The sequence below is a fragment of the Metopolophium dirhodum genome, chromosome 6, assembly GCF_019925205.1.
Source record: "Metopolophium dirhodum isolate CAU chromosome 6, ASM1992520v1, whole genome shotgun sequence".
NCBI lineage: Eukaryota > Metazoa > Arthropoda > Insecta > Hemiptera > Aphididae > Metopolophium > Metopolophium dirhodum.
Window position 1 is genome coordinate 1,923,202 of NC_083565.1, and position 13,593 is coordinate 1,936,794.

Sequence of the window (13,593 nt, forward strand, 5' to 3'; positions counted from 1 at the left end):
CTATACATAATAATTAATAGTATAATAATGTATAGTATTATACACTATACAGAATACCTGTATAATGTTATAGTTAGGAAATTTTGAGTTTTGAATGAATGATTTCGATAATATGTTCATGGATGGTTTAATTTTTAATTTTACGTTTTTCACACTTTTCAATAGATGGCCAACGCAAGTCCAAAGGTTAACGCACTATCGTTATACTTGTTGATAGGTATATTCATGTACGATATAGATTTTTACGTTATGGACAAATCAACAGGTCATAATATATATTATAAAATATATATTTATACAATACGTAATAAGCATGGTTGACAGCGCAGGCTATATATCTACAACGAACGAAATATTATATAATAATTAATAATAATATATTATAGGCACATAGCACTTAAATTAAATCCACGTGATGGACGTTCATGTGACGAAATATCACACTGATGGTAACATGGTGAATATCTGTTATTCACTCCTCTCCCATTCGAGCGTCGAGCTATACTTTTTTTATTCGGCTTATATTTTATAGATTACAATATTCATAATGTAAATTATGAATAAATATATATTAAATTTTTTTATGATTTTATCTGAAGTTTTGAAGAATTACGGACCAAATGCATAAGAAATTTCTTGTCTAGTTTAATCTGTGAATGAATAAAATGGTCTATAAAGTTATTTAAAGTGATATGCGACTTATGATAATATACATATTGTCCAATGATTATAGTTTATTGTTTATAAATGTCTAAATGTATCATCATCGTTACTAGTTGACAATAAAGTACCTTGCATTATATACAAATATTGTTAGCTTACATTTCCCCTTCACCTTATGAGTATATATTTATAAAATTTAAATACCGTGGCTTTCATTTTTATCCGAACGATGTTTAAAAAAAATTGGTGATTTAATTAGGTGACTCATTAATTAATAACTATTATTGCAAGTATTTATTTCTATCATGTATGCGTGTGAGGCGTTTTCTGTGTTAAAAAAAAAAACATCATACCGAGAAGGTGAATAACACCTCATAAGGTTCATATCCTGAATATACCCCTCCCCTGCTCCCTTGACCAACAATAACCATAAATGAAATAGCATGATAATATAACCTACACATCCGTCGTTTTTTTATTTATTTATCAACGTGCACAACGAATTCGGTTGTTTGCAAAATTATACAAATGTTTTATGTAAACACGACAATAATTTATTTTAACAATACCTCTAAAATCTATTTTACAATGTTATCGATGTCCCGAAATGACGTCGTATGTATAATTTTATTTACAGCGTTTGTATATTGTAATAATAGCAATATATTATAATAAATAATAATAATTATTATTATTCCGTATTCTATACCGCAGTACAACGATAGTCGACGATTTTTCGCATATTATTTCAACTAAAAAAATTTAATGCGTAGTTAATTCTCCTCGACGACAACAATAACATTCGTTTTTCAAACGCCCCCTGACCGACTGTTATCGGATACCGTCACCACGAATGTCGCACGCACATGGCAGTTTGTGTTGGCAAAAATCGATCGTACATAATAATAGTAATTATATCGCAATAATTATGTTCTATATTATAAAATAACAATGCCATAGTCGTAGGTAGTGTGTATAGGCGATTGTCTAGTCAAATTATTGCCTAATCGAGACACTGCGACGTCTAGTCGTCTAGACCTGCGTGACTGCGGAATGTTTGTTATTGTACCAGGTATCGACGAGCGTGTTTTCACCATAGTATATGGCCAGTATAGATACGACAGCGAAATACAATTTTAACAACTGCGTTTAACCTCTGAGGGCGATTTGGAACGGTGGTGATAACCGTGGTTAATGATAAACAATATAATAATAATATTATTATACCGTCCGGTCGTCAAATCACGCGGACGCGTTTTGTCACCTACATCGCGAGAAAACTATAAAAAAAAAATACCTCAAGATATCGTATGTACATCAGACGATGACGTGCGACGCATGTATATACTGTGTTGTAACTTGTATCGCATAATAATTATATTTTATACTTGCCAGTATACAGCGTACATGTGTATTATACCTTGTACCTGCAGTAGGTATACGCTGTGTCTGGTCGACATTATAATTTATAATAACGATAATAATATGATATACCCACACGAGTTCCTATATACACCAAACGACTGCTGCACGCGTCATTGTACACTCATTAAAATATTCGGCGAACACAAACGCTGTAATGATAGTCAAATAATATTCTGATCCAGTTTTAACGATGTCCTCCTGCACTGCGCATGTAACTAACAGCTATCTATAATCATCTATATGTGTATACTTACTGTATATAGTATACGCGTTTTATATACATTACCACTATAATAATAATATATATGAACTCAAGTAGTCGGTTACCTATTTAATATACCTCTATATAATTTACCTGTGTATATAGTTAACTCAACAATAATAACAATAATAATAATATACACAAAAATATGAACTGGAATAGGAATGACCCGTGGTCGGGTGCCGGCAATATCTACAGTATAGACAACAACGTGTTTAAAATCAATTGATTTTTTTCAATTTTATTTATAACAAAGGAACACAATATAATATAATATAATATAAACATTATCAGTCAACAACCGCAGTTAGTTGTAGATAACTGCAGCTATTAAAATTGAATCACAGAATCGCTGTTGAAAAAACAATTATTTATCACAAATACAATAATAATGCATACGACAGCGTTTTATATACATACAAATTCGTAATACGTTATTGTACAAATATTTTTTTAAAAACAAAAATAAAAATATAATTGTTAAGTCTTAAGTACATATAAAAAAAAAATCAATATATTATAATGATAATCAGTAAAGAATCGCAAGACGATAAAATATCTTTCATATAAACAAAGTTAAATCTAATAATATAATTTGTATATAATAAATATTATATATTCGCTGATCGAAATTGATCAATATAGTGCGATAAATATATAATATATTATTATACGAACACGTTTACAGGTGGTAAAAATGGTTTACACTGTTTAGAGATCCCAGTATTATAAATACCACAAAAAAACATAAAAATAAAAAATAAAAAATAAAAATACACACGCACGCAAACACACATTATATACATGTATAGTATAATAAATTATAGAAACGAGTTTTGAGCAATTTGTGAAAGACTTTCGGGGGCGGACGGACGAGACGGACGACAGCAACTTGGTGCACTATTAGTACCTGCAGGGTTGCTGTCTCTGGGGCGTCTGTTGGCTGGTGAATGATGGTCGGCCGGCGGTGCGGGAGTCCGATTCGAACCAGAAATCGCGGGACATGTAGTACCCGGCCTCCGGCAACAAAGATACGAGCTGCCTGCGGTCGGCGGGTCGGAGTTCCTCGAACGACATGCCCAGTCCGGACTCGATGCTGACCGTGTCCGAGTAATAGTCGTCCTCGTCGTACACGACCGCCTGTGATAGCTTGCGTTCGATGTACTCGTTCTGAAGGTTCTCCAGCTCTTCGGGTGATAGGCCCCGCGGGTCCAGAGCCGAACCGTCCTGTTGGGCGGCCGGAGTCACGGCGTTCCGGCGGCACAACGCTCTCAGTATCGGTTTGATAGTCTGTAAACAAGAGAAAATAATTCCGTTAGATATGGTATAAGTGATGAACGGCGCAAAGATATAATATTGCGTATATCGGATGCGGACAGTTATGTAATAATAATAATATTATGTGTATATGATGCGACGCTTACCTTGTTGATTTTGTGCATTTTTCGGGCGACGAAAGACCGTTTCTTGTGGACGGCCTCCCAGTTGGTAGAGTTTTGCATGTGTTCGAAGTCGAAGCTGTTTGACAGATAAGCCATTTTATCGCGGTTTGTATATGTATCGGATCCGGAAGTAAATATACAACGAATGATAACGAACGACGATATTATAATAATAACAAAAACAATATTATTGTGACACTGTTGGTAGTTTTCACGACGACGATGATAACACTGATGAGATACTGTGTACTGTGATAAGGGCGACGACGTGTGATGTGCTCGGTATGCCGTTCGACGGAGTACTGTTGCCTGTCGATCGGGCGGCGGGCTCTTTTATAGGGTCATAGCGATGGGGGCAGGTGTTGGCAGATGCGGCGCCGCGCAGTGGTCTCGAACGCGCACGGACGGGACCGTGAGAAACGTCGGATTCTCGCGATCCCATGGCGGAGGACGCGGCAGATGGCGAACGGAGCGGCGGCGGCGCTGTGGACGACCCTCGCGGCCCGCACAAACTGCACCTGCGCGCGCGCGCCCGAATCGACCCCGCGCTACGCCCTCGCCCGTGACCGCCGCAGAACTCCCTCAGCCAGCGAGATTTAATATATTATTATTATTGTTGAACGCATATTATTATATTATATCGTGTGCGTAAGGGGTTTTTTTTCATCCCTCGTCGTCGTCTTCGTCGTATATACATATATAATAATGCGTATATACCGTCACGGACCCGTTCGGACCTGCACAATACCGTAAGTGCAACACGCTGGATCCTTTTCTTTTGTACCTCGTCTCCTTATGTATTAAATTCTATAGATATATATTTTAAAGGCATACCCTATAGGTATATACGCGTATGATATTGCGATGTCGTTTTCTTTTTATATTATTATATCGTGTGCTGGATGTTTTATTACTCATCGTTTTCGCTGACCGTTTTGCAACACGTTCGCACAGGTCTCAATTCTGTCGACCTCGAATATCGTCGTGCACCCCCCCCCCCCCCCAAATACGCGAACCGCGAGTACCTATTATACAATATTATTGTACTTATCAGGTAAAGTCGCGGTACATAGGGGTACACGCGATCTGAGGGGCTGACACGTGACATCCACCCGATACTTATATAATACATACACCGATACCTATACGTGCGCAAAGCGCGTGCTTCGACACGGGTCGAGTTACCGCGGTATTGGTTCGGGTCTGGATATACTATAACCCTTTTTCAGTCCGACTCTGGATCGTTTCGCCGCAGATATAGGTAACAATTAGGTACAATCTCTTAAGTACTCTTAATGTACAATCACCTTATATACGATATACCTGTGATAAATAATAACAATAATAATAATAATAATGTATGTATCCCGCGGGCCGCGTATAATATCTCTAGAAACGGTAATTTATTATTACCGTTACTGAAGATTTCAAGATTTTGTTTTTTTTTGTGCCGAGTTACGTCTCGGTATATTATTGTCCTACTACTGCAACCGACGACGCCCCCACTACCACCCTCGGCTTTGTTATTGTTCATCTGTACTGCCTAAGTACATTATATTATTACTATTATATTGCACGGACCCCGACGCCGTCTCGATTGACCGCGGTATACCATTACACGATCGCGGTGACCTGTTGATTTGATCCCTCTTGTAGTGTTATTATACGTATATTAGGTAGGCACATTATATTGTAATATATCTGCATTCGCTGCCTGATTTCGGTTTTTGTATATAATATTATGCAGGAGAGGTCCAATGTATCATTATTACGTAATACAATATTAAGCCGTAAATATACATATACCTTCACCCTAAATACGCGTATTATCCGTTTTTGTACACACGCATGTAATTCTACGGTAAACTCGAATAAAACGTACGACACGACCGGCAAAGTAGTATAGGTAGTTTGTTGTTATTACGTTATTATTATTATTATTTGTGAGTTCTGTCCGGTGCCGCTTTGACTTCGTAAGCAGTTTCACGCATAACATAATATATTATAATAATAATAGAGGCTCGAATATAATTATGACCTCCGAAACTGTTGGGTAAGGTCAAACTACGTCTTCAGAAAATACAGTAGGGCCTGCACCACCGCACACATGTATTTTATTCGTTATTTCATACGAGATTATACAGAAATGTATAATTTATAATATTATTATGTACGATGATAATTTTGCGTACGCCCAACCGACGTGGACTGCAGTCGAGGAATTCTCGTATAGGTATTATATTATGACTCTCATGAATTATTATCACTGGTATGACTTACGATGTGATTATAATGTTATGTACGCCGTACAGCATTCGGACGTCAAACCCGTCTCGGTGTTTCGTTATCGTAAATTTTTTTTCTCCCGAATATTTCCATACGGCGTGTGTAATCGATCGATTATAACATTTACGTCAACCAGTCCGATAAACACGCGCTGCACATCCGCCGCCCGCCGGCCATTGAAATCTGTACAAACACGTGTACGCACACGAACGGACTTCATTACCCTTTGCACATAAATATTATAAAGTTATAATATATATTAATAATATAATAATAATTTTTATATAATTTTATAATATACAAGGAACGAGCAGCGACAATCCAAAATATTATACTATTGCGTAATGCCCAAATATTAATTGTACAGAAATGGACAAAAACTGCTCCGTCTGCTGAATACGTTTTACTACGTGTAATGTGTATTCCCATCTCAAAAAATTTAATAAATTTAATTAAGCAAATTTTTAAGATTAAAATTTTAACTTTAAAAATTGTAAATATAGTTGTTTTCTTGTATCCTTGTTTTCTTTCTACGAATTTGATGAAAAATAAACATTTCCTGGAACCTCGCGTTTTGGCATGAACTATTAATTAAATGTAATACTATGTAAATTATGTTGTATCACACTATTTCCTAGACAAAAATATCTTCTTTTGTAAAAACTTAAAAAAATCTTCTATAATAATATATGACGAAGAATATCAAACTCTAAAATGTTTAATAAAAAACTGACCCAATGGTCACTCGGACATATCAGGTACAATAGCATGCATCAAATCGTCACGCTTATGATTTCCTCGAATAAAAAACCTATATATCCTAAAACCAAATGTATGTGAGTAGCTTATATAATTATATACTCAAAAACTACTCAATTGAATTTGACGAAAATCTCTGAGATTGTTTTTAGAGATGTCAGAAAAGTTTAGAGAGTAAGTAGTTTATACCACGTTGAAAATATACCAAGTGCTAAATACAATCCACGACTTGCGGTTGCCCATCTAGATCAAATTATTATACAAAGTTAGGTACACCGTACGCGTACACTAAAACTGAGATACACTCAAACCGAGATACACGCCTGTATAGCGTTTATACTATTTATATATGAGATCAGCTAGTATAATATACATATGCTGTATGGTATAAACTATCCCGTGACGTCATATTATATATTATTATTATGTATACAGTATAGATGACCTATACGGCTATACACGACGATCGCTCGATCCGGAATTCCGTCCTTTACACATTTTTTACTGTATTACTATTGTGTACGTGACGACTCACGCGGGGCATAATAATATAATATAATTAATCCGCCGCGGCACATAATATCCGTTAACGGCTAGCGTGTGCCGCTTCCCTACATCGCCGTCACGTCATATATTATAATCTCTGCTGTGAGTGCGTGCGTGCACCTATGACATGTACATAAAGCCACCGTATACGATGTGGTACCTACAACTATACGGTTGTAATTGATAGCCGTATACCTATATGTACCGCAGCATAATTATGTTGAATCTCGATCGTCGGCTCGTTTGTGCGTCGGAAAGCCGACGACCGCTGTCGGTGATGCTGACCGCCGGCCCCGCGGCCTACGGGGATAAATCAAATTCGTCTAACCAGAATCTCGTTAAAACAGGTATAATATGTTAAACGGACGAGCTGTCAATTCGTACGGGGTGTATACATACCTACCTACCTACCTACTACTACCACTGACGGTAACAGTAGGTATAAGTGTGTATAATAGCGGTGCCGCGGTTTAAAAGCAAAATATAATAATATTATAATATAGCCAGGTAATAAGGCGAAGGTCAAACCGTATTATTACACCTTGTACACCTGCAGTATATTATTATAATAATATTGTGATTATTATTATAGGTATATTATAGCGTATATTATTATTTGCGCGAATTTCACCATCGTTCGAAACTCGTAACTATATACCGCGTTATAATAATACACGTCGTAAACCTACAACTATGTATATAGTTAATATATATTATATTATTATGGGCATATACGAGATAATTTGACGTGTATAATTATTACGATCTACAGTCCGATCGAGCTGAAGTTCTGCAGGTACACAGCGCTCGTTTATCGCTTATTATATGCACGTATGTTATTTTTATTTAGGTACATCTTCTTCGATCGGAACGATAAGTATAGCTATACTCGACCCACAGATATTATAATATTGTGAAGATGATATTTTTTGAATATTTTATATAATATAATCGAATGTGTCCTGATTAACTGAATAGCGTTGAGCCTTAACTATAGCTATGACAGTTATAGAGACTTTACATTTTTACAAAACTTCGTATACCACCATGTAAAGATTTTGAAATTGACGATGGAAATCATAATTTTTCTTTTTGTTTATAAATGGTTACCATTGGTTATAGAATATAGATTAGGTATACACCGTAGTAATTAGTAGAAATAAGTGTTTTTTTTTATATAAATTGTTGCCACTGCAGGTTACATGAATAAAATTGTTATTATGATTACGATTGTATATAATTTTAACCTGTAGGTATTTGATATTTGGTCACTATGTTTTTACCCACGTCGATTGAAATCAAAACCGCATTGTTTATATCTTCTGCTTACAAATGATTGCCCATAAGTAAAAAAAGGTACTTATTATTATCCTTTGATTTAAAATGAAAACTATTTTTTTTTTAATTTTTGATCACCATTACACTGAATATAAAACAACGAATTGACCAAGTTTGAATTTTGAACCATTTAAGAATTGACATTTTTTACGAGCAACGAAGTGCACGAGGTCAGCTCGTATGTAATATTTTAATATAAGGCCGCCAATTTCGATACCCTGAACGGCGTTGTTACGTTTGTGCGACCGATCTCTGAAATATTTTAATAAGTTGGTATGTGTATCTATATTATATTATATGGAAGTATACGCCGCTCTTCACTGCGTTGTTATTGAGCAGACAATTATGTCAAATATATCTTCATTATAGAAAGAAAAAAAAACGTGTTTCGCGCCCATCCTAGAACCACACGCCCGGGCGGCTCCCGTTTATTATAATAGGTTATGTGTACGTATCCCACTTTTGATAGAAATTCTAGACCTCATTAGACTTTTTTTTGTACACACGCGGTTCGAATATTTTAATATAGTTTTTTTTTTATTATATTAAAATACCTGTCTACAAATATTACGGTGTATAGTAATGGTTCTCATGGCATTTTTTTCAACAATCAATACTCTCGCGGTAGCGTCGACATTTACCGCTAAATGAAAAAAACGTATACCTACCTATATATTATACCTATATATACTATTATCTACTACGCGTCGCTATGTTTAGTAACTAGTAAATAATAACACCTCCCACGATATCGAATGCGTCACATCAGAATGAACGGTTCAACGCCAAAAATCACGGCGCATATTATATACAAACATGTTATTATTTATATATGTTTGGTATATTATATTTAATGTCAAAGAAGAAAGAAACGATTTCGAATGGGATTCGTCGAGTGTTATAATATATGATCCTGTAATTTGTAAAACCGCGTGTGTATGGAACATTTTGTTCACATGAAATAGTCGTCGTCCGTGGCTTATCTAGAAATTAAAATTAATGGTACACCATCACACGTTCGGCCGGTTGTACACAGTATTATATATTATATGTAAGGTACGCGAACGGACCGGAAAACGAGAAACACGCATATAATTATCTTGTTCACATTTGGTACATAAAAATGGTACATCGGGATCGATTACCGCGATAAGGACCGGTGATTAATTTTGGGGATCGTCGACAGCGAGGAAAAAACGTTTTTGGTCACGACGCGTTACAAAAATTATAATATATGTATAAGTATACCTATAATAGTCGCATCAATGTGAGTTTCTACAACACACGTCGGAAACTCGATGTCATTCGTCGAAAAGGATTCTGTACGGTCGCGCGCACGCTGTACATTTCAACAACAATAATAATAATAATAATAAAAATAAAAAAAGAGCGAACAAAAGTGAAGTGCGCGCATACGACGCGTATATTATAATAACCCTCTCCGTCGCGGTCGTGCACTACGAGAGGACTGATCGCACGGGGATCACGCTTTGTAAAAGGTCCCTAGTGGTTCGTGTAGTATTTTTATTTTCACACGACCGTCCAACAATGGTCCCCATCAGTATTATTATAATATTATAGCTCGTGCTACGCGCGTTTTCCCCGCGGATTACAATTATTATTACTGCCGCGAAGACGACCGGTCTCGTGATTTCCGATAAATATAAAATACATAATAACATTTTATACGTCGTCGCCACGTCGACGTGCGCACCTGTATTATAGTAGAACGTGCCTATATATTATGCCAATATAATAATATAATATATTATATTATATCGTGGCAGGGCCGCAGGGCGGGGAACACTTCATTATGATGGCCAGCGCAGTTTGAATGACAATTTAAGTAGGTATGTTGTGCGTATAATGTGCAATGGGTGTAAACATCAGAAAATACGATAAAATATTCATCGGATGCTCACCCCCGATTTTCCCTTTATAGTTATGCATTTATTTAAATTCTGATTTTTGTAATATTTATTTCTTAAGTATATTATGTACCGATTCGAATGAGAACTGCCCTTTTCTGTAAATTGTCAAACAACGTGTGAAAATGTGTATGCATATATAGATTTCAATCAAAATTCGAACAATTGGGTAATCTTGTGTTAATAATTACGTACAACTTTATGTATAAACTAATGATGAAGTCCATTAACAAGAAAAATCCTTTTAGTTATCAATATTTTTAAAAACATCACTTAATTTTATAATTCACGGGAAAAAATTTTGGTTCTCATTCAAAAATAAAAAGTCTGTATTGCCACAGAAAATTGTGTTCAAATAAATAAATGGTATAAATATTTAATTATTTAAAAATATGGTTTTTAAGTAGCTATAAGTACCTATATTAAATGCATTTTAAACAATAAATAAGGGGGAGGGTGTGAGCAATTGGGGTGAATCTGCCTGTAAAGGTTTTCATTTGATTTTGTACGCGAAAGATTTTCGTTCGATCTATTTGCTGTAGCGTTATTGTTTTAGGTACCTATACATACGACACACCTATACACACCCAAAACATAACCGTTTTCGACCTAACAAATAAAAAGAATATTTATATTATGTATTTATGTTATACTTTTTATAGAAAAGTAATAAAAAGGGTATCGCCCCTCCTTATAACACGAATTATTGGACGTATTATTGCTTTTGATTTTTATCAGTTAGATTTTATATCAGTCTACTAAATACAACGCGTAGGTAGGTGTATATCTATAATTTTATTAGATTCGGCGAATCTTTTATCTCAAAATCGATGCGTAGGTTTGTAGGTACGAAAAGTAATAATACGCATATATGATGTATGTATTATTTTTATTTCTTTAAGTTGACCTCCAAACGTACGTGGTATAATTTTTACTAAACTTTATCTAATGTCATTTCCGGGCGTTAAGTGTTTTATATGTTTTTTTTGTGCACAGGATGTACTCGTTTACGTCTAAAATGAGTAGCCATCGTTTCAAAGCAGGAACATATCTATCGCATCACGCGAGCGCCCGCGACGAGTGTAATTCAATGCATGAACCATTAATCATTATTTTACATTTATACTGTGTACAATAAGATAATCTGCGACTGCCGACTGCAATATATACTATTTTGTTATGGAACGTCATATTATAACACATAAATATGCGATATGCATATAAATAGTTTAAGAAAAAACCTAATTAAAGTTAAATTGTATTTTGTAAGTTAGGTTAGGTTAGATTATTGATGTTTTTTTCAAAATGATTAGCGAATATTAATTTTGATTTAAATTGTTTAAAAGCAATATTTCTAACGCCTTCCAAGTTCCAACCTGCAGATATAGACTTAGATAGTATAGTATGAAAATATATCAATATTTTTCATCGAATATAATGAATTACGCATGTAAGTACCGGCAGTTATAGGTACTTAGAATGAATTGTCATATAAACAGTTTAATAATTATTAAAAATGAATTTATTTTGCTTAAATATAAAAGACAACACAGTATATATAGGTACATTTTGTTTACACTTTACTGTCTTCTAACTACGTACATATTTGTCGTTAATACAATATTATATAGCTATTAGCTTTGTATAAATGCTTTTACGATAATATAACTATAATGAGTGTTAAATACAGTCCCAGTGAATAACCTTATAATATTTTGTGCAATGTGCATATAGCATATATGATGTGTATACTATACTGGGTAAGGTCAAATTGCACTTAATTTTGTCGAATTAATTTTATTTGTGTTTAAAAAAAGATGATGTTCAAATTGCAATTCATTTTTATTTATATTAAACTTATTTACTAACAAATATCCTTCGTGACGGTCGGAAGAATAATTTTTTTTAATATATCTAAGTTTTTAAAGTGTATAGTTTTTATTATAATAATTGCGTATTATTACAGTTCGAAACCAAAAATAATAATATAAAAATACGGGGTTGCAAATAATGTAAGTACGAGTATCATCTGATGAATTTCCATTTTCCATTGATAATTAAAACGGTATTCAGAAAATCTCGCGGAGTACCTATAGTGTTCGCGCGTCCAAGTCCATAATATTACTGCGCATACCTACGATAAAACATCATCATAATAATACAATACACGATCGTGTATACCTATATATAATTAATATATAATACTAGCTGATCCCGTGCACTTCGTTACCCGTTAAATGTACAAACTGTATATGACTCAAACTTTGTTCAATGTATTATTTAAAATTAGGTTTATGATGTTCTAGATTTATCTTAACTTTTCTGTTGCCCGGAATAAAAATTCTGATTCGCGGCAGTATACTATCAGGTAGGCAATCTACCTGCGGTAGATCGTGGACCCCGTACTGTTTGTACGTAAGTGTATGATTTAACTCTAGAGTATCAAAGTTATACCAAGTTTGTCGTTTTTACTTAATTCCACCTACGGTGGATTAATATAATCAATTAATACAAAATCCTTACCTAACCTACCTAACCGTACGAAAATCCGATATTAAAAAAACCAAATTTAACCCTTTTTAAATTAGCATATCTTTTTTCCAGAGGTCTAATCTACACACAAACATTCATATATATATTATATATATATATATTGACAAAAAATAATAATACAAATCAACAAACATGTCCGATTAACCAATAGCAACCAATATAATATAATACACTATTATTATTATTTTTATTTTTTTCTGGACAACCCTTATCACTTAGGGGTGTGAAAAATAGATAGTAGCCTATTCTCAAACCTACTGAATATGCATATAAAATTGTTAAGCCGTTTCGGAGGAGTATGGTAACTATTACTAACTAACATTGTGACACGAGAATTTTATAATATTAGATGTTCATGACGTGTATGTGTACATATATGTAACTCAAGGAT

The 13,593-nt window shown here is 34.4% G+C and overlaps 1 protein-coding gene across 1 annotated transcript; it reads right to left on the reverse strand.

The window, feature by feature from the left end:
* Positions 1-2,564: 2,564 nt before the first annotated feature.
* On the reverse strand, positions 2,565-4,111 carry LOC132946500 (uncharacterized). The gene is made up of 2 exons (XM_061016534.1): positions 3,775-4,111; positions 2,565-3,640 (listed from the first exon to the last, which is right to left on the reverse strand). Exons 1-2 carry the CDS (start codon positions 3,886-3,888, stop codon positions 3,254-3,256), a joined length of 501 nt encoding a protein of 166 aa, XP_060872517.1. The 5' UTR covers positions 3,889-4,111; the 3' UTR covers positions 2,565-3,253.
* Positions 4,112-13,593: the final 9,482 nt, after the last annotated feature.